At 36.6% G+C, this 22,739-nt stretch overlaps 1 protein-coding gene across 1 annotated transcript; it reads left to right on the top strand.

Annotated features, from left to right (window-relative positions):
- Positions 1–275: 275 nt before the first annotated feature.
- LOC116728022 (periostin) lies at positions 276–22,492 on the top strand. Its single transcript, XM_032575742.1, has 23 exons — positions 276–613; positions 1,406–1,504; positions 8,661–8,725; positions 8,807–8,964; positions 9,814–9,978; positions 10,057–10,203; positions 10,306–10,447; positions 12,258–12,470; positions 13,132–13,266; positions 13,444–13,589; positions 13,980–14,116; positions 14,426–14,556; positions 14,648–14,778; positions 16,031–16,133; positions 16,228–16,295; positions 16,397–16,442; positions 16,521–16,553; positions 19,249–19,452; positions 19,577–19,615; positions 21,524–21,568; positions 21,684–21,770; positions 21,848–21,883; positions 22,011–22,492. The coding sequence occupies exons 1-23, from the start codon at positions 495–497 to the stop codon at positions 22,064–22,066; spliced, it is 2,505 nt and encodes an 834-aa protein (XP_032431633.1). The 5' UTR covers positions 276–494; the 3' UTR covers positions 22,067–22,492.
- Positions 22,493–22,739: the final 247 nt, after the last annotated feature.

The following is a 22,739-nucleotide window of genomic DNA, read 5'->3' on the forward strand; positions in this document are numbered from 1 at the left end:
TAAAAAATCAAACATATGTTGACCACTGAAATCCTTTAACCAAAGCTCCTAAATTGCATATTTCTTAAATTACTGTTAATTTTAAACATTATTCACAGCATGCTTTTTTTTTTATTCATTTGGTGTCCTTGGTGCTATGGGATGAGATGGTGGTTGAGCAAGTTCATATAAAAAGTGTGAAACAGCACGAGGAAGGAGGAGACAATGAACTTGTGCTGAAGTCTGGGCTGGAGGAAGGGTTTGGACTGAGAGGAAGGATGTGTGTGTGGTTGAGAGAAGGACGTCATGGTATGGAAAAGACAGTAGCAGAGTAAATAGAGAGTGGGTGTGTTGGAGAGTCAGGGATGTTGGTATAAAAGCTTCCCCTCTCACTTATGTGGTCCCATATCTTGTGGGTGGATTTTTTAGAAAGGGTTGCAAGAGTGTGTATTCAAAGGACAAAAAGGAGAGTGTTTTGGTGACCTTGAGGCGCAGAGGACTGAAAACTCCTCAGGATGGATCAGCTACCAGTGGTGACCTTAGTGGTGGTGGCACTCTTCTTTCTAGGAAGTGTGGATTCCTCAGCTTATGACAAAATAGTCACCCACAGTCGCATACGGGCGAGGAAAGAAGGGTAAGAAGACAGGAAATAAATGGAAGGATAGATCAGGAAAATTATTTGTACATAGATAGTCTTTACTGCTAAACAGAGTGATCAAACATTAGCTGTATCGGTGACAAATTAGTAGATATGTATGTTTGTGAAAGGAAATGGCTTTCACAAACGGCTAAGAGTTATACATAAGATAAGTTAATTTTGTGCTTAAGTTAGTGTCATAGTTTCATTCAGCATTTCAGCACTTTGTTTAATTTAAATTTGAGAATGAATGTCCCATTATTTTCAAAAGACATAATTGCTAAAAAAAAAATATTCTAAACAAGCACAAAGTTGAACAAGTGGACATTTCCTTCACTAGCAGACACAAATGTGAACTTGCTAAAATATGTGTGATTAATATTTGCTGTCTTTTTTTGTTTTTTGCTTGTCTTCCACAATTACAGTGATTGATACAATGTGACATTTATTGTCATTAAAATGAAACTAAGGACATTGGTATAGAAATCTTGTCAGTGATTTAAGTTTCTTTTACTGCTAAGAACCTTAATATTTTTACCATGTTTTTTGAGCAAGAAAAAAATTCTTGCTCAGAAAATTACTGAGAAAAAGGTTATTTCTCTTAGAAGTAAAAGAAACTTTTCACAGCTCACTGGCAATTCTGCTACCATTTTTGCTCATTTGTGTGTCTTGTGAAACTAATCTACCATGTTCCCACCTACATATGACACTATTACTCCTCCCCTTGATTTTCACTTTGTTTTCTTTGTTTTCTTACCCTTCCTCCCCATAAAATCCTTTCTTTGACAGGCCCAATGTGTGTGCACTGCAGCAAGTGGAGGGAACCAAGAAAAAGTACTTCAGCACGTGTAGAAACTGGTACAAAAAATCCATCTGTGGCAAGAAGGCGTAAGTTTTCCCTACATTGCTGATTTGTTCAAATATGCTTTGCGTCTTAGTATTGAACAGTCATCTAAAGTGCAAACTGTTTCCTGCTTTACCAAATCCACTGAATAGAGAAAACTGTCAGAACAGAATGAATATTAGCTGTGAATGTTTCTTTGCATGAAAATAAATCATCCCCAGGACTTTCAAGTGAATGAGGTCAGCTGAGTTTGAGTTCTCTAAATTTCTGCCTCTGTGGTCAACCAATCCAGCCACTTTTCTCCCTAGAAAAAGAGGCAGAATTTTACATACTATAAAACAACTGCCCTCTTTGTCTTCTTTCACACCCCTTCATCTCTAGTTTGGACTTGTAATGCAGTAATTTTTTATGTTGAACTTATTCAACATTACCTGACTGGATAAAATTCTGGAGAATCGGAAATCTGGTTTAATGAGATTTTAGTCTTTGTAAGCGTGTTGAGCTTTTTTGTGTGTTCATGGAAATGTTGTCTGTTCTTATTTTAACTAGTTATGATTTAAGGAAGATATTTTCAAGCCAAAATCTGGAGGAATGTCATGATGAATTTACAGCAACAATATATTTTTCTTGGGAAACGCCTCACTGAATGAGTGTGATGTTAGGAAACATTCAATGGAGTGTAAGGCCCAGCTGGAGCTTCATACTTTGTCAAGCAAAGAGTGAGAAAAATGTGGTGCAGTCTTTCAGGCTATCCTTAACATCCAATCAAACTCATTAATACAAAGAAAACAACATATTAGACACCTGAGGACATTTCAGAAATTAGAATAGAATATCCTTTCTTGTCTCTCTTCATGGAAGTTTCTCTGTATCAGCACCTGAAATACAAGATATTCATATACCGTACATAAAAATAGCAATAATAATAAAAAAGAAAAAGAGACTGAAGAGTAAGGTCAAATGTGAAATATTAGAATAAAACCACACAGTCATAAAAAATAGCATCCTTAGCTTCTTAGAAATGTTTATCTCATTAATGTGAATGTACTAGCAGGGATTAGCAGGGGGCTTCACAGTGGCGCAGTTGGTAGAGCTGTTGCCTTGCAGCAAGAAGGCCCGAGGTCTTTCTGTATGGAATTTGCATGTTCTCCCTTTGCATGCGTGGGTTTTCTCCGGCTTCCTCCCACAGTCCAAAAATATGACAGTGTGTGTGTGTGTGCATGGTTGTGTATTGTCTGTCTCTGTGTTGCCCTGCGACAGACTGGCGACCTGTCCAGGGTGTACCCTGCCTATCGGCCAGAACGTTAGATGGAGTTAATCCCAGACACCCATTTCCATTCCTGGACATACAGGAAATGCACCTCACCCCTTCACCTTTACCCCCACCTTTGGGGTGGGGTAGTTTGGAGACAGCTGGGACTGTCTCTGCAGATGAGATAGGCACCAGCAGCTCTCCCAACCCCACCAGGGACAATGGTGTTAGAAAAAGGATGGATGGATAAGCAGGTTTACAGTTGCAACTTTTGACGTAATATACTTACACATTTCTCAAATATGTTATCAGAAAGCATTGCTACTCAATTTTCCAAGAATTATTAGTGTCTTGCAGTCATAGTTCAGCGAATTTACTGCAAGACAAATTTACTGCAATTTACTGCAAGACAAATTCCAACAAAGACATTTTGATAAGACACAGTGGAACTTACAGTTCTAGTGTCCTCAGACCTGGTTAATCTATCAGATCTATCAGATTTTTTTTTTTAAATCTGCAAATCAGTCATTTAGATTGAATGTATGCCATTCTGATGTTGTGATGAACTTTTCAACTAGAAGTGGTTTTTGATTTGGCCACGAGGTCCTTCTGCCCAGGACATCGACAGCTGGAGCAGAACATGGGGAAAAAAACAACCACTCCAAACATGTCATCTGTCATTGACTGAATATATACTTAAACATTTCTACTTTTAAATCTTAAATGCTTAAACTGATCAGACCTTAACTGAATTATTCTGCACACAAGTGAAGAGTGAAAAGAACAAAATAGAGACTGGTGTGCTTTGGGAGTGTGTAGGATGACAGAAGGAAAGGCTCTGTCAGTCCAGACCTTGAGCGCCAGGGAATTAAATGGCTGAATTGCCTCTCAGTATGCAGTCAAGTTCTCCAGAGTTCTGCTAATGACTTGATTATTTGACTCAGCTGTTGAAGGAGAGACACATTTAAAAGTTGCAACAACCGGTCCTCGAGGCCTGGATTTGATGACTCCAGCTCTTTCTTACACAACAGGAACCCCGCTGCTTTTGAACTTTTACTCCCCAAAGGGACGTAGCATGTGTTCCTCTTGTCATTTGGCTTGCATATTTCATCTTGGATCTTGGTATAAAGTCACACCTGGCGTGAATGTGTTCCGGTTGCATGTCAGAAAATGAGGACTTTTCTGTTTGTTGTGATGGCAACTAGTGATACAAGCCAGTAAGAGCATATTACTCCACATTTTATGCGTTCAGACACTAATGGAACTGGTTCATTAACAGATATTTTGCAGTCTGGTTTAAAAGGAATGTAATTGTTCAAACCTGTTAATAAATTGCTAATTTCTGCAACTTTTCTGGGTATCCATCATATCGGATTCTGAACTCGGGACTGCTCCACCACTCCTGGCTTTCTTAGTCAGAATTCCATATTTAGCGGTGATTCCTGTTGTATTTTCAACTGGAAACTTGTAAAGTCCAATGATTATGTAAAGAAATAACATAGGCCTGAACTTCAAGAAAAGGAGTTGAAATCACTTCTCTATGTATTTTAAGGTACAACCTAAATGTTGAAGGAGCACTGAATGAGGCCTTTTTGTAAGCTGTAAGGATAGTAAACAGGTTGGAGATATAAGATATAAACGAAGATATAAGACAGACAGTTAGTCATGCATATGATTGGTTGATTGCATAACAGAGAAGAACTGCAACAATTTTCATTAGATAAAATTATTTAGGTATGTACGCTCATCTGGAGGCCACATTGTTCTGATGATTGCTTTCAGCGAACTGCCTTGTTCTGTCTCTGGTCTTTACTGCACATATTATCCTGTCAGAGTAAAAGCCAAGAAGGAGTGACTTCATACCACCTCTGACTGCCAACAATTGCACAACCAGTATTTATGTATTCAAAATTCTAATATAAAATAATATGAACATTTTTGGCAATTTCCACAACAAAGGGCAGCAGATTAAAGGTGATTAAAGTTTGCCTGACTCAACCATTTGAAATTGTGAGACCAAAGATGTTTCTTACTAGTGTATGCTAAGGAATAATGCATCACGAAGTGCAGCATTAGTCAGTTCTGTGTTAAAACAATATTTGGAATTAGCCCTCCATCTGTTAATATATCTGAGCAAATTTTTAACCTAACCTATTTCAAGAATACTCCATCTGTGAATCAGTGTTGTAGATCAACTTTCCCATTGCCTAACATTTTCTTTCTTTATTTGTGTCTCAAAGGAGATGTTGAAACTTGTCGACCCCAAATTCAATATTCAATAGTTTATCCAGCAGTCAGCACACCCATTTTTTTTCATCACTTCCCTGCAGTAATGTGCAACCTGAGTTCCCTAAAACTATTCCAGTCTTTGGGAAAAGCTCATGCATTTTCTCCCAGTTTCTTTTAGTTTCAAGTTGCTAATTTTGAACTAAGGAAATCTTTTACTTGTCTTAACTGGTCCATAACCAAGTGGACCAGTCACAACAGAAACTCTGAAATAAGAGCTTATCTTTCCTTCAATAGAGCGAAAAAACACGGAAAACCTTAAGAATGGGGGTTGGAGAGGGTATTATGTAAAATAGACATCTTTTTTGAGCTCTACATCATGCTATAATTTTTTATTTATTTATTTTTAACGTTTAAGCATCAGTCAAACTGCATCTCGAGCCATAATATTTCTGTTACATTTCAGTGTCATTTCATGTTATTGAAGAGACATTTAAATACAAGATTCTACATAGTAAGCCTGTGTAATAGCTTGGGTTCTAGTGTTCTGGTTTTATTTCTGCCAGTTTCAATTTAAATTTGATCATTTCTCTACCTCTGAACCTATAAACAGTTTGTTTGTACTGGGAGAACAGTACACTTTGAAGACTGACTAATGCAGAGACACATCAACCTCAGCAGGTATCAAAACCCCTTAGGCTTAACTTACTGAACTTTTTATGCTGTATCTTTAAAAAAAATGAACCAGTGAACCACACTCTTGAATTATGTTAGAGTAAAATCTTATTTCTAAATAGACTAGAAAAATTAAAACTATGTGTTAATGGTGGAATTGTATCATGCCTGTGAACTTTTAGCAATATTTCATTTGTTGCAGCAATGCTGTTTACCTTCTTTTTTTCTTTTGCATCCAACAATGGCAGCAAAGACAGCAGTGGAGAAGCACCTTCATCCAGTGTGTGCATAGTTGGATTAAGAGTTCCATCTATAAGCAATGTATTAACACATGTATCAGATTTCAGATCTTCCACAAATGTGTGAGCGTTCCATTGCATGTTGGGCCTAGCGAAAAAGAGAGAAAGTACCCATTTTTACAGATTTTATGAGTAGTCACTTATACATTTCTTAATTATGTTCATGAGTACTTGATACATTTTCGTCTAGTTTACAGGAACCTCATCATTCCCAGATCTAGCACAGTTGTGAAAAAATACATATTATTCAGTCTGTTTGCACAAATTGCAAGCTAATCAAAAAGGAATGAAATTGTGTGCTATGAATTGCAGCACACAGCCTGAATGCTCTCCGTAAAGACATTTAAATTTACAATGAATGATGAAAGCTAGGTAAGGAACTGTTGGCTGCAAACCTACATTTTGTTTTAGGTTGTAATTCCAGCATGCAGCCTGGAAATCCCAGGTTATGACTCAGATAGCAATCCAAAAAGATTCCCGGTTGGCTTTGCACATGTACAAGTTACATGATAATGTTACCCAAAAGATTTGAGACTTATTTTTGACTCCAAAAACAATGATTTGGTCCAATATCTTGTTTAATGTGATGGGGCCAGACACTTCCCATTCTGATGATTTTATTCTCTCCCTGGTCCTGTTCCCATGTGTTTGACTTAAAAAAATAAAATAAAAAGACAGATAGGAAATCCCAGGTTATGACTCAGATTACAATATTCTAAGAATGTTACATGAATATTCTTACATGTAAGAATATTCTTACTCTTACATGAGTAAGAATATTCCAAGAATTGTTTCCCAACCAGTTGGAAGCAGGCTATGATAGGTTTTCGCTTACTCCTCATGATTTTCTATATTTTTTCTCCAACTGAACTGGGATGACCTGGTTCAGCTCAACCAGAATGGTTCCTTTTCTGCTACATCTATAAATCCATTCCAAAGTAATGAAAAGTGGCAAATACTTGAAGGTTTTGGGCCAGATCCAGAAACTAAACTAGTGGGTTTAGTAGAACCCACTAGTTCCACTAAATGCACCACTATCTTCAGCTTATCTTGTGAGCTGTGATTCCCTGTCAGCTGAGCTGAAAAATGTAAATCAGGAGATGTAGTTTGGATTAAGGCAGTGTAACAACTCCAAAGGTCTTCAATGAATATGTTTTTCTTTCACCTAACGTGTCCTCTCAAATTATCACGAGATATCACAACTCAAAATTTAGCTTACGTGAAACCCCAGAGAGAAATCCGAAATCTTAGTTAAACTCTAAAGTATGTAACTTTCATAAAATACAAATATATATATATATTTTTTTTTACATATTTGTTGTTCTGACAAACTGCCAGCAAGCCACTGCCAAACCCAGTTTGGCAGAGGTTTTGAGGTTTTTCACATATGTGGTTGGACTACAAAAATTGTGAAAATAAACATGGACTAACCAAAATGAAGACTCCTTGAATGAAATCCAGTTATGTTTCACAGTAGAGACCTATACTTTTCAAGTGGGGATCGCACAGTAAATTAAACCTAACAGAACTTGACATTTGTTGAAACTGTCACCATTTCAACATGTTTTTGGTTGGGGGTGTTAGATTTCTTCAAATGGTGAATGAAATTGATATTTTCACACATTATCTGCTTCATAACATTTTGTCATGACATAGTGACAGTTTTAATAAATATGTGAGATATGCTGTATGTTCTCATAAAAGTTACATACTACATTTTAATTAAAAGATTATGTTCTGACTATACATTCCTATTCAGAGATATGGCTGCGTATTTTATTAGAACTGTGATTTGAAAGCTCCTTGGTAGGAAATCATCTTTAATCTTTCAGTATGTTTTAGACTGATCAATTGTTTGATGAGATTGCTAAAGTTTTGATTGATATAGTCTAGTATAGTAAGTCATGAGAATGATTTTCACTTAAAATAAACCTGTCTGCTTTCCTTGTTAACATGATAAATGTTTGTCATGTAAGTCTTCTGTTTCCTGTGGCGTGGTAGAGCAAAACTATCAAGTCCAGTAAAGTTTCTCTGACTTTGATATTAACTCTTATAGACTTATTTTCTTCACCACATGGCAGCTGCAGAGTTTTTGTCTTTTTTTTTGCTCAGATTTTCATGTCTTTTGATCTGTACTGCCCTGTTGCGCTGACTTTCATTATGTTTGTTCATTTGTTTTATTGTATGACATTCACTGGATGTCATTAGCTGACTGCTGAGATAAATATTCATTAGGGTTTCCAAATGCGTTATCCGTTACAAATTTTTCACACTTTGTTTTTTTGAAATATTTATTATGTTTATTGTGCTTTGCTTATGGTTTCTCCTTGCACTTATTTTTAAGATGTCCCCCATGTTCTCCTCATTGAAAAACATTAAACTTAGTGAAAGTTCTGCTTTGTGTAGCCTTGCTATGCAATTTCTTTTAGTTCACCAGTCATGATCCAAACAGTTGTCATTGTTTCATGGCTCCAGATGTTGTTTTCTTTTTTCTCTCGCTCAGCTGCCAAATCTGCTCACTCGAGAGATTTTTTTTTTTTATTCTCTCAACTTGCATTACATCCATATTTGATCTCCCTCTGTTTTATTTATTTTCATTTCGCTGCCAAAAGATTTAAATAGTACTACCTACAGCAACTGCAAGTACTTGAGTAATAATGAGGGATTTTTATTATTATTCTACATCTGCTTCTGGTTTAATGATTAACGGTGAACAAAAACTTTCATGTTTGTATTTCCTTTTTCCAGGGAGATCTTATATGAGTGTTGCCCTGGGTACATGAAGCTGGATGGAATGAAAGGATGCCCTGCAGGTAGGATCCAGTGTTGTCTAAACTTATTTCTCTCTGTGGTTTAGTCAAAAATTGCTAACTCTAATTTTCTCTATCCTACAGTGGCTCCAATTGACAATGTATATAATACTTTGGGGCTTGTAAAGGCTGCAACCACACAACGATACTCTGACATGTCAAAGCTAAGACAGGAAATCGAAGGCACAGGCACCTTCACTGTGTTTGCACCCAGCAATGAGGCTTGGGACGAACTGAATCCTGTGAGTGATGTGGAGGTGTAAAATAGTCTTGTAACAAATATTCTAATTTCTTAAACTTTTCACACTTTCTCACATTTAAACCACAAACCTTTATATTCAATTTATTGAGATTTATATGATAGATCAAAATTGTTAAGTGGGTGGAAAATTAAATGTTTTTTGTAAAATTGTTGAAAAATTTAAATCTGAAAAGTGTGGCACAACTTGTTATTCAGCTCACTTTAATCTGATATCACCAAAAGTAATATTCAGGGAAACCAGCTACATTTTGAAACCACAAAACTTGTAAATAAACCTTAATAAACAGTAAATACAACTGTTCTGCAAAGGCTTTAGAGATTTGTTAATGAACTTTAAGGAACAAAAAACATCATAAGGAACAAGCAACACTAGGTAGTTTTGGGATGAAACATTACTTGGAGAAAGCTATTAAAAAATATAATTTGCAGTTTGCCACAGGTAATGTGGAGAACAAACATGTGGAAGAAGGTTCTCTGGATACATTAGATCACAAGTATGCTTTTTGACCCTGGTGCACATCTTTACGTGTGGCAGAAAATGAACTTTTCAGAGCATGCTGAATGCACCACATGCTTTGTGAAACCATGACGGCATCATTTTGTCATCACCAAAGAACCTGAACTGACAAGATCAGCTGGTCACCACCATTTTACACTTCTACACTATACTTTGTCTTGGTCTATTTCATAAAATCCCAATGAAATACAACATTGTTTTGTGTTTATGTGTAACAGTTTAGGGAGTATGAATTCTTTTTTCAAATTACTGTACATATTTGCATTAACAAAGCCATTTACCGTACTGTCGTCATTATTGTGACTTCCATAGACTGCACGAGCTGCATTAGAGGACAATGTGAATATTGAGCTTTTCAACGCGCTTCACTATCACATGGTAAACCACCGCCTGATGACCAAAGACATGAAGAATGGAATGACTGTCACTTCAATGTACAATGACCAGGGGATCTTAATCAACCACTATCCTAATGGGGTCAGTCTATGAAACGCTCACAGGTGCAGAAACATGTACTCGTAATGACTGGACTGAAAATTGTATCTCTCTCTTTAGGTTGTGACTGTGAACTGTGCCAGGATTATCCATGGTAACCAGATGGCAACTAATGGCGTGGTGCATGTCATAGATCGGGTGATCAGCTCTGTTACTGGTACAATCAAGGACTACCTGGAGAGTGAAGAGCAGCTCTCCTCTTTCAATGTAATCAAACTTTGAATTGGCTTCAACAGTTGAATCAAGTCTTTTATTCTCTGGATTTACATTTTAACACAATATTTCTTGTTTTGTTTTTTTGTTTCCTAGAATGCAGTATTTATTGCTGGTATTATGGATAAGCTGGGCCAGCCTGATCAGTTTACGTTGTTTGCTCCAACGAATGAGGCTTTTGATAAGCTGACGCCAGGATTCATGGAGAGTATCTTTGAAAACGAGCCAGTCATTAAAGGTACAAACATGATAAAATAAAAATCAAATTGCTTATTGTCTTATTATGATCTCAGCTGACTTTAAAATTTTGACTCTTTCAACGCTCCAGCTGCTTATATAATTACCACTCTACATGTGTTGCATGTACAGGCCCAAGACACTATTTTAATGTTTTTTAAAACAATTCATTCACCCCATTTAATATCCATCTTTTTTAACTCGATTAATATTTTTCAAAGGAGTTTGCCTTAAAACATCTCAAGAAAGTTTATAAATTCAATCATTTGCTTTGCTAAACCACAAGATGCTTAGTCATATGCATTCATTTACTTACACGTCGTGACTCAAACCTGATGCTAGAGTTTAAAAAAGCTCTAGCATCTGTTCGAACGGAACAGTCCCCGTTCGACCTCCCCGCGGAGGTCGAACGGGGACTGCCACGCAGCCCGCCGGGAAGACATGGCTCTATTATAATTATGAATACAAGAATTGGATATTTTAACATAAGTTTCAAAACATTTTGTTTAGGTAGATTTATGAAAAACATGTTTCAGGCATAACTGTTGGAAAAACAAAGAATCAAGCTACAAAAAATATTGCTCTTTGTGGTAATAAATTTAACCACTATAATCATAATACCATGGAATATTAGGACATCATCAAAGACACTGTGTGTATTTACAGCCACACGCTAGTGCTGGCAAGAAAATATGCAATACACGGTTAATCTTGCTGGCCAGATGACTCCCATCAAGTTCCACAGCTGGCCGTCCCATAAACTGAGCTTCTGTTCCATACCACAAGGCTTAGGTCATCATCCACAACCCACTTGTACACACAAAGAAGTGTGTAATGTCAAACTGATACAGTGACTATTAGCTAATACTTTTGATTTGGGCTCAAAAGATAAGAGGGAGTGTGTACTAGCTGCCTTCAAACCTCAGTAAACAAGCCAAATCTACAAAAATTATTTTCTGCAAAATCGTTAAGACATATTTATGAGAAGAGCGCTCTTTTTTTTTTTACTTGAATGAATTAACATCCGAGCATCGCAGATGTCACATTATCAACAGCTACACCTCATTATTTAGTTAAAATCAAGTTCTAGCGCAATATCAGACAAAATACCACATGTATTATCTAACCACAATACACATTACTAAGCATGAAGTTATTTTATGAGCAGCATATTCAAGTGAGAAGATATTCGATTCCACATCCTGGTGGTGAACGAATTACACCTGAGAGATGTCTGAAAGCACCAAAAACATTGAAGTGAAAATCAGAAGTAGCCTGTGGAGAAATGTAAGAGTGGCCCTGCTCTGATAAATCATGTTTTATTTTGTAGCATGTTAATGGTTGGTCGTGTGTGTGTGTATTCCACAGATAGGGAACACATGCTACTAGAGTAGAACGCAATCCATCAGAGACAAAACACTAAAACACTGTTTTCTAGGCGGTGACTTCTGTTGGCAAAGGAGATGTGACCTGTCACAAAACAAAAATGGTTCAGGATTGGATTGAGGAGCATAAAAACATGTTGATTTGACCTAATCATTACTCAACACAAAGGCAAAAGAAGCACCAACCAAAATATCAAATTCACTACAGGCATTATATGATGTCCATCAGCCTTACTACCCTAAGGCTTACTCAACCTATTTTTCTACTTTTTTGCTGCCAAGCCAGCCTTGATCAGTGAAGGCATGGACTTTACTTGACCTCTGAGGGTGGGCTGTGGGTACAGCTCACAGATGTTTGATTGAATTGATATCTGGAGAATTTTGATCATAACTTATATAACCTGATCAGCTCCTTCTATATTTCAGCCCTGGTGACCTACCACATGCTGAACAGTGTCCAGTGTGCAGAAGCAATCATGGCAGGATCAGTGTATGAGACTGAAGAGGGCAGCACCATAGAGATTGGCTGTGATGGTGACAGTCTAACTGTAAACGGCATCAAAATGGTGCTGAAGAAGGATATCGTAGCCTCTAATGGAGTAATTCACCTCATAGACGAGGTGCTCATCCCTGATTCAGGTAAGTGACTTCTCCATAACTATCTGATGTCATTTAACAACACGAAAGTGACTTACAAAAAGAACCCTTGAATTTGTTGTTATTTTATCACGTTACAACCACAAGCTGGGATTTCATATGATACACTAACAAAAGGTATTGCATAACTCTGAAGTACAAGGAAAATATTCTGAACCGGTGCATCATACATTTGACTGCAGGGTTGTCCCAACTGATTCTAACCTCCATTTTGCTTCTCTGTCCTTGCCAAAGAGAAGAATCTCAACATTATGTGGCAATCATCATAATGATGATTGCTACCATCATGGTGATAGTAATCACCATAATGATGATAATGATTGAACACTGAACAATGAACAGTGTATTCAAGGAGCTGTTATGTGTCCAGATTTAAAATAATTAAAAAACCAGACCAGACCAGAGCATCTTCCTCCATATGTTTTTTGTTTTGCTTTTTTCACATAACTGTGAAGAGTACCACAACTGGCTTGTTGCAAACTTGGGAATTAAAAAAAATGTCAACAGTGGATTTTTTCTTGTTTTTTATCCATTTAGCGAGTGAAATGTCAAATTAAAATAGTTTTGATGTAAAGAAAGTCAAGGGGTTTTAATACTTTGACTTTTGAGTTTGAGTTTTCCATGTTTGTATGCCCTTGATTAGCCAAGGAAGTGAGGAAACTGGTTGGAAAATCCCAGAGCATTTTCAGCGACTTGGTGTCTGAAATGGGTTTAACTTCTTCCCTGACTTCGGACACACAGTACACACTCCTCGCTCCCCTAAATGCTGTCTTCACAGGTCAGTTGAAATAAGTTATTTTGAAAAACATAGCCTATAAACAAGCTATTCTGTGTAATAGATTTACATTTCATGTCATTAACATCTTACATACAGAAAAGAAAGTGGAAGCGATCTTCTGCAATATTTGCTTTGTCTAGCTTTATTTTAAAACTAACCTTAATGTGTGCTTTTCAGACGAAGTGATGGCAGATGATGAGTATCTGAAACTCATTCTGGAAAACCACATGTTGAAGTTAAAAATCTCACTGAGTACGATGTTCAATGGACAGCTGCTGGAAACACTTTCTGGCAAACTGCTCAGAGTCTTCATCTATCGCACTGTGAGAGCTATATCTGTGTCTGTTTGTGAGGACTGAGAATAAAGTGTCAAAATATAATTATAGATAAATACTTGAAGTGAAAGCCAATGGCAAACAGTAGCTTCCATCTTTGAAATCTGAAGTCAATGGATAAGCTGTTTGTTGATATTGTGGTTGTATTTCGGCTGTAATCTAAAGCTGCTAACTAGTTAAATAAGTTTCTGCTTGCTCGCTTTGGAAACTACAATCATATGGGATTCATTTCTTCACAGAAACATTGTATTGTTTAGTTTGATTGATTGTGATCAAAGAGGATTGTGTGACAGAACTAACTCCCCTTTCAAGAATTGTTTCCAGATTCAAACAGTGAATGTTAGATGTGTGATTGAACTTTCTTTTCTCTTTTCAAAGGCTGTGTGCATAGAAAGTGCATGCATGGTGCGAGGTAGTAAAGAGGGAATGAATGGGGCCCTTCATGTGATGACGTCATTGATCAAACCAGCCGACAAAACAACCTTTGAACTCCTGGATGCTGATGGAAATTTTAAGTGAGAACATTTTTTTTCATATATTTATTTTACATTTAAAATGCACCATACCAAACCCATAAGAAAATGTTCCTACATTTTCTATTGTGTGTCAGATTAAAATATCCTTATATGGTGCTTCTACTTGCAGGCTCTTAGCAGCTAACATGTTCTTCATTTGCCTTGACTGATTGTATATTTTAAAATGGTAACATAATTTCTGTTGAATGTTCATGATCCTTAATTCCTGTGTTTTGGGTTTTTTTAAACATTTTTAAATGTTTTTTTGTTTCTTTCTTCTCTCTTACTGACAAATAATGGTATTGGCAGGATTTTCTTGTCACTAATGGAAACAGCTGGTCTGGGAGATTTGCTGAGGCAGAATGGCTCCTACACAGTCTTTGCTCCAGTTGACAAGGCATTTGAAGCCCTTGGTGCAGATGACTTAGATTTGCTTAAAAGTTAGTATCCATCAAAACCCCACCACAATTATAGTAGCTCAAGTATGAATTTGAGTAATCAAATCAAGATCGCCTGTTTTGTCATTGGCAGGTAATGTAAATGCTTTGAGAAACATTCTTCTCTACCACTTCAGTGAGGGCATCATCATCAATGGAGGACTTGAAGCTAAAGTGACTAATCTGCTGAAAAGTCTGCAAGGCAAACCCCTCCAACTTAAATCTGTAAGAGTTTTTCCATTTCTTCTACATCCTCAACACAAAAGCAGAAATTGACTGACTACATCCATCTGTCATCAATTAAGTGGTCATTTTGAAACCAAGATCATTCTGTTTGTTTTTGTTTTTTTGGAACATGCCCAAAAGTCTCCACAAGAAGGCATCCTAATTAGATGCCCAAATTACCAAAGTTGACTCCTTTCGAATAGCAGATGAAGCTCCTGACCAAACACTGCCACCTTATATAAAAAGCTAATTTCAGCTTCTTGTAGCAGGAATCTTGTTCTTTTATTCATGATCTATAGGTTATCTCGAGTGACTACAGGCAAGAGTCTGAACTGAGACAGATAAGTAAATTTACAGCTTGCTTTTTTGGGCTCAGTTTTTTTTTTCATCACAACAAACTGAAGCAGAAGACACATTTCTCCAGATAACATCATACTCAATCTACCATTCTCTGGTTCCACAGCAAGATGTTTCATCTCCTCCAATGGCATCAGAGACTGAGTTCTGATCTGGAGGGAAAAATCTTTTTTTTTTCCTATTGATCTGATTCTTAGCAGCCATTTTGTTTTCTATACTTGACCACATATTTTCAGAACTTAAAAACTGTATATGTAAGATCCTAAAACAAGTTCAAAATCTGCTTTCAAATGGATTTAGCGGCACATATACAATACAAATGTCACCAAAAAGAATCTAAACTTACTTCCAACTTCAGGTAAATTGCATGCAGAACGTCTGTTGAATGAAATATGTTGCAGGTGTTCAAGATAATGCAAAGGTTCACAAGAACTTTGTTTTAAAGTTTTTTTTAAAACACTCAGCCTTTGTTTTACCTTTAACTACCTTTACTGTTTTGTCATAAACATGCTTTTATTATTGTATAATAAAATTTTATGGCCACACATTCTGAGGATTTGAGTTTTGGACTCAACTTTTTTCCAACTTTCTCATTTTAAACTCACATCAGAGAAGCCTATATGAAAGTGCTTCAAGGCTAAACAATATGCTGTGGAGAACAGCCAGGAGTAATAAAGCATGATATCTTATCTTAAACATCAATGCGAATTCTTTACCTTCACTCCTCATGTCTACCTCCCATGGAGCCTCTACCTGCTACAGCTTGTTTATTTTTGGAGTCAGCTACAATGAAGTGTTACAATATTTTGTCTTTGGAATACATTTATCTTTCAAAATTATAAAAAAGAGACTTTTTCGCAAGGTTTGATTTTTTTTTTTCCTCTTTCCCCCAAAGGAAAATAATTCTATCCGTGTCAACTCAGTGGAGATTCCCAAGAGTGATCTGATGGCTACAAATGGCGTGGTCCATGTGGTGAAAAATGTTCTCTACCCAACAGGTAAGAAATGGCATGCAACACCCCATCATGTGTGTTTGAGTGGCATAATATACATATTGCATAATCAATAAGATATGTTGCATGTCATGTATAGACCTTCCTGTGGGCCATCAGGACCTCCTGTTGGTGCTGCAAAAGCTGATTAAGTATATTGAAATAAAGGTATTGTAACCCAAAAAAAAAGAAAAACAACAATCGTGATTAAAAGAGAAAACTAGTCTGTTTAGTATATCATCTATCTGTTTGTGCTTTTTGTTCTTTAGTTTGTTTCTGGATTTACTTATGCTGAGATCCCACTCACCTTTATTAGTAGGTGTTCCTTCTTTTTCCTTTATTGCTGTAAGATGAGTAAAAATCGAAGCCAAAACTGATTTTACTACTTTACAGAAAGGATCGTCACAACTACTCATTACATTGGAGGTAAGACTAACACCACTGTTAAAAGATATAGACCAGCTTTGTTGTGGAGCCCCTGACAGAGGCTCTATTGGTATAAATGTTGTTGAATGAGCAATAACTACCTTAGAAATCCATTATGAAGCAAGATGAAGCTCACCAGCACATTAGAACTATTGTCTGGCCCTTCTACTTTTTTTTCTCTCCACTCTGATTATCATTTAAGTCTACTTGGGTCTGTTAGTATTTCTAAGTAATTACAAATAAGGTAGTAAGGGTTTAAAGTCAGAGACCATAATGGCCATGTGGAACTTGCTTTCTCATTTAAACTGAGCCAATACAAATTGCATAGAGCTTTAAAATCATTACGAGTCAGAAAAAAAAAATGTCATAAGTAATTGGGCTTTAATTCAAACTCAGATGTCTTAAACTCCAAAGGTTTGCATTTGAAGAATTTGACAGTTGATGATGCAGAGGAAAAAGAATGCAACTGACGTAATAAGACCTTAACTCCTGCTCCCTACTGTATTCAGCTGAATTGCAATTCTTTTTGCCAACATACTTTATCATGCTAAAAAGTATTATGATTCTGTTTTTGACTAACTATTCCAGTGTTTATATTACAAACATCATCCTGTTAGACTGAATTAGATTTAATGTTTTCTACTTCTCAAAAAACTGATCAGACATAATTGAAGTCAAATAATTGCTAGGTTTGTTGAAATCCTTCAATAAATTCACAGTCACTCTACAAGTCAAAATTTATTTGAGTCTTACATTTCAGCAACAAGGTAGTTCAAAGCGTTACATCTGCCCCGACTAACCTTGAACTATTTTGGAAAAGCAATTGGGTAAAAAGTTCTGTCTTTTCTGGAAATGTTTTAGAGACATATCTTAAAAGCCTTGCAGCTGCTCTAGTATTGATTCAGCCAGGCTGCATATGTGCTTGCAAAACTTCTGCCATAATGTGAAGTGGTGATGATGGACCCAAATGCAGAAGAGAAGGCGAGTAGATTGAGGAATTTTAAGGGAGAAGTAATTAAATAAAAGTGACAAAAACTCGGTGAACAGCAAAAAAACGGGAACTAAAGCAGGACCCGGGTAGCATGAAGATAAAAGGAGGATTCGGTGAAAAATGAATTAAGGGGAGCTGCTTAAATATGGGGCGTTTAAATGCTGGAGCAATGGTGCTACTTAGAAAACAAGGTGGGGAATTAAGTGAGAGATGGAGAGACAGGGTAAAGGAACAGGGGAGCTATGAGGATTAAAACTAACAGGAGAGCAGGAAATAAAGCTAACCCTAGCCAAAAATAATTAAACATTAGTAAATATGTGTAATCTAACTAAAATAACTTAAAACAAACAGATGTTAAGTAATACAGAAGAGGTCTGATCTAATCAAAACAAAGAATAACCAAGGGAAACGCAGTGAAATGATCAAAACTATAAACACAGGGGGGAAAAAACGACCCAAAATCCTGACAATTCTCCATTGTTCTATGTAAAATGTTTCATAAAAACATGCATCCTTTTCCTTTTACCTCAGAATTAGGCTCCACAATAACCAAGGTCTGTGGTTGTATCATAACAAAAAGTGGAAAAAAAAATAGTGGTGATAAATACTTTCACCACCCATTCTAATACTTTGTTGCCAATATCACATAGAGTGTTTCAACAGTATTATATGCACAAAGGTAAACAGCCAAAGTTTGAAGAATAAATTACCTTCTCACTTTATGACCTAATTTCAAAGAGCAGATATTGCTCTGGCTTTGATTCTAAATGTGGGACATGTACCAAAAGGCCCCAGGCCACAGATTAGAAGGCAGTTGTAATTCCTTTTATGGCCCTTATAAATATTGTCAGATAAAACATAATCATAGGTTTGAATTAGGTTTCTGGCAGATGTTCTTTTTTTGTCATGTTATTTTCAAATCTTTGTAAAAAGAAAATTAAAAGCATGCTTTTTGGAAAATACTGAAATGTGTGACGTGTTATAAAACTAATGCAAATGGGTTTCTAAAATTCAAGTAGCTGACTTTTAATATGTCTGTATGATTGGATCTGCAGTAGTGTGGGCTGAAGGGAGGCTTTCCAATTTTTGTATTGCCAAATCAGTCTTTGTCATCTTGGTCCCAGTGTAGATCCTGCCAGGCCAGCGCCTTTTTAGCCTTTAGGTGTAGTCTTGGACAGGAAGGTGTCTGACTGGGGAACATAGAGTTAAGGAGATATAGACAGATTTGGGCCTCATTTGCATTAATGTGGGCATTGCTCTACTTTTGTGTTGATGAAAGAACTGGGCCAAAAAGTTAAGCTTTAAACTTACATAGTTCAACTCTCACCTGATTTCACCTCCAACTCACCAACTCTTACCTGTGGTCCCATAATTTGGATTATGACAGAAAGAACTAGATTACCAATATAGGCGGTTGGAATGAGTTTTCTTTTATGGTGAATGTGTGGATCTGCAATCTTTGGTTGTTGGTTAATGTAAAGCAATTATTGCTAACATTTTGTGAGACAGTTACCCAAGACTTTGCTAAAACTAGTCATAACCTGTAGAAAAATAGTAACCATATTTCTGACTCAAAATGCCTTTATTTAACAGGTACAACTTAATCCACTGCAAAAAGCAGAATAAAAAATATAAACAGTTTTAAAGCTACATTTTATTGTTAGGAACTTTACTGAACATAACTTTTAACATGTTTCTTTTTAGTACCAGAAACAAAAACAGTGATCATCAAAGAAAAACAACCTTCAATTAGAACAGTTACCACAGTCATTGAAGGGAAGCCATCCATCAAACAGGTGACAAGAGTGATAAAACCATCTGGCTCAAAGGTGGAAGTGGATCACGCCACCAAAACAGTAACCAGGGTCATCGGCCGACAGCCCAACAAGGTCACAAGAATTATTGGAGGTAAGTTAAGAAAAAATTTGCATTTGGAAAATGTATTCATTATTTGTTTTGTAAGTCCAAAACAACCAAGGAAGTATGAAAAGCAACAAAATCATCACATATGATCTGATGTGTCTTAATGCAGGTGGAGAAGACAAAACTGGTAGGAGGAGGACAGAAACAAGTAGGTTGCTCTAAAATGATGAATCCTTTGCAGAGGGCATTAAGGCTCGATCTAAGACTAAAGCTCTTTCAACAAAAACATTCTCTATCTTGTTAAACTTTGAAATGTTGTGGTGTGACCTTAGACAGGCTTTTCATTGTCTTTTAAGTGTGACTAAATTAAAATATTTCTGTAAAGAAGAGATCTGAAAGCATCATTGACAGTGACTGCCGTAGCTCAATGGAAGGTGTTGCCGCAAAGTTTAGAAAGATCAACTCTCAAACTTGGAGGCAATTTATTTTAGTATGGAGACAAAAACTCCATACTAAAATGGAGATATATGTAGAGCTGTGTCTACTGCTCTACAACAGTGGACACATAGAGCTGTGTCTACTGTTTCATGGCACTGCATGTCTGACAATAATAAGAAGAAATAGCACCATGCTTGGCAAAATGCAAAAAGCATATCAGCACAAACACATGGACCATCTGTTGAGCAAGATGATGAATGGTGATGGGGCCATGGCAGTGACGTGCGGTCAGGGGAGGCAAATGAGGCAGAGCCTCACCTGTCATAATGGAAAAATATAATAAAATAATTTATATTGATATTTTCACCCTTTGTTTTCTACTGTAAAGTATTTATTTTTATTTAGCTTAACCAATTTTGATTATTTTTTCTTCAAAATCGCTGAATTTTTGCATTTTCTCATTCAAATGCTCGGAAGCGCAGCTGATGAGGCAGCAGCGAGCTGAGCCTCGCCTGAGATTGAAAATTAGATTAGAACTGCCATTCTATGAGAGCATGTCCTTCCTGTCTGTACGTCGCCAATAAAATGGGTAAAAAACATTATATGTATGAACTGATTTTCCATAATTTAGCTTATGTACATAATGTACCATGTTTTTTTGTCACCAACTGTGTGTGTAACGTGTTTCGTGCGCTGAGGAGCGGTCATAAACGGCAGAGAACAGATTCAAGGTGAGGCAGGCCGTTCTCTTGCCTCGTGGCAGGGGGCGCTCATGATCCCAGATATTGTGACTCCACAACTGCAGAGTAAAATACAGTAACAGCGAGCTAGCCATACAGTAAAGTGCAGTGATATATTTATAGTTTTCTCCTCTTACCACAGCAATCACTTATTAATAATCGCAAAATAAACATTAGACCTAAAACCATACTACTGCAACAGACTGAATGTTCTGCTCTTTGTGTGGAAAATATTTCAGTGTTTTTTTAGGGGCGTTGTTGTCAGTCGCTATGGCAACGAGTCTGTGTGTATCCTGGCCAATGCAGAGAACAAGAAAGATGTGGTTTTGAGTTGTACTTCAACAGGGTTTCCCTTTGCTGTGGAGCACAGCACGACATTTATAATATCTAAATTTCCAAGTTTCATTGAGTTAACGGAATTATTCTACTGCAGCAGCGCGGCTATGGATGGCATGTAAAAGAATAGTCTTTTTGCCCTCCGGCGTTGTCCGCATGCGCAAAATTTCCTCATGTGAACAATAACATGCAGGTGGTGGGTCTACATTTGTATATCTGATTATGATTAATTCAGTGCCTCAACAGCATTGCACCTCACCGCATGTCACTGGGCCATGGCTATATTGCCATGGCCCCTAGACAACTAGCTGTCTCTAGTTTACTCATGACTTTGTCTGTATGACAAAAAAATAAATATAAGATCATCTCTTTGAAAGCTGAAGCCTGACCTGAAATGGGTTAATTATTAGTATTAGATTCCAAACTTAGCTGCATATCTAAAACAGAAAAAGTCAAAATTCAGTCCTCACTGAAATGCTAAAATGTAGTGAACAGATTTCAGCCTGAAAGAACTAAAGGAATAATAGGAAGCAAATTCAGTCAATAGAGATTCAAAACTGTTAAATGATACCCAACCTTCTTCTCCCATCCTCATCTTAAAGGTGAAACCATAATCACCACAGTGAACGAGCCTAAGATCATTGAGGGTAAGAAGTCTGCACTTTAATGCATAAAAACGGTTGAGTTTAAGAAGACTCGACAAAAATCAATATTAATGCATGTCCAGTGACCATCTTTAAAGAGGTTTGTTTGCACATTCAGTCCCAGATTTTTCTAAGATAACCAGCTTCGGTGATAATCCAGCTCTGCTGAAGGAAGAATCTGGGAAAATCACCAGAATCATTCAAGGTGAATTCCCTTACCTGCAAATCTGTAAAGATTTAGCAATGGATCAGCATGACTGAAAAAGTTGCTTTCTTTTACAGAGGGCGGAGGATTTTCTGCAGCCAGGAAGCCACCAAGTAAGAGCCTGGATAGAAATATAAAGCCTTAACCTGCAATTATTTTGTTCTATAGCCTAATTTAACTGTTTCCCATTTATCCTCCATCACAAACCCGATATAATTAGGCCTGTTTTATCTTTCACAGCTGGAGTTAAAAGAAGAGCAAGGCTGGTCAAACGTCATTACAAACCAAAGGAGTGATGTAAAACAGAACAAATGCATGATCAGTGCTCCTGGTTGAGTTCTGATGTAACTGTGGACTAATTCAGATTAATCGAGTAAATCAAGCAATTTATTTGTCTTAACATCATCTAAGCCAATCTCTGTGTGGTAGAAATGATGTGTTTTAGTTTTGTAATGAAATTAAAATACTTTTCATGCAAATGTTACATCTTGAAGCCAAAATTTTGTAGTGGAATAAATGGGGGGTGAAAGATAAGACATTTTACAAATGATCCTTTAAAGTTTTTATGTTGTGAAGACATTTCTTAGGAAGACTTTTGGGAGGTTTGTAATAAGTTTTTGTATAAAATTATGCTTCTAATATCATGACAAACAGTGTTCTAATATCACTATGCTGTTATTCAAGTGGTAGTGAAAAATAAATTGGATATTTTTTTCTCAGTTTTCAAGAAACCTTTTGTTTTGGAAAACTAAACTTTCTCTTTGTCCAGAATATGAGTTTCTACCATGTTTGCATCTAACATTAACAATGTTGTTGGAAAAAAAAAAATACATTTGTAAATACATATGAAATAGACTTTGTTTCATTTGTTTTTCATATTGCTGAGATATTACCTGAAATATTTAGCAATAGAGCATATTGTCCCCTAATGAAAAGTTAGATGTCATCAGCAAAAGTTATGTCATTTGC

The sequence above is a fragment of the Xiphophorus hellerii genome, chromosome 11 (assembly GCF_003331165.1).
Source record: "Xiphophorus hellerii strain 12219 chromosome 11, Xiphophorus_hellerii-4.1, whole genome shotgun sequence".
Lineage (NCBI taxonomy): Eukaryota > Metazoa > Chordata > Actinopteri > Cyprinodontiformes > Poeciliidae > Xiphophorus > Xiphophorus hellerii.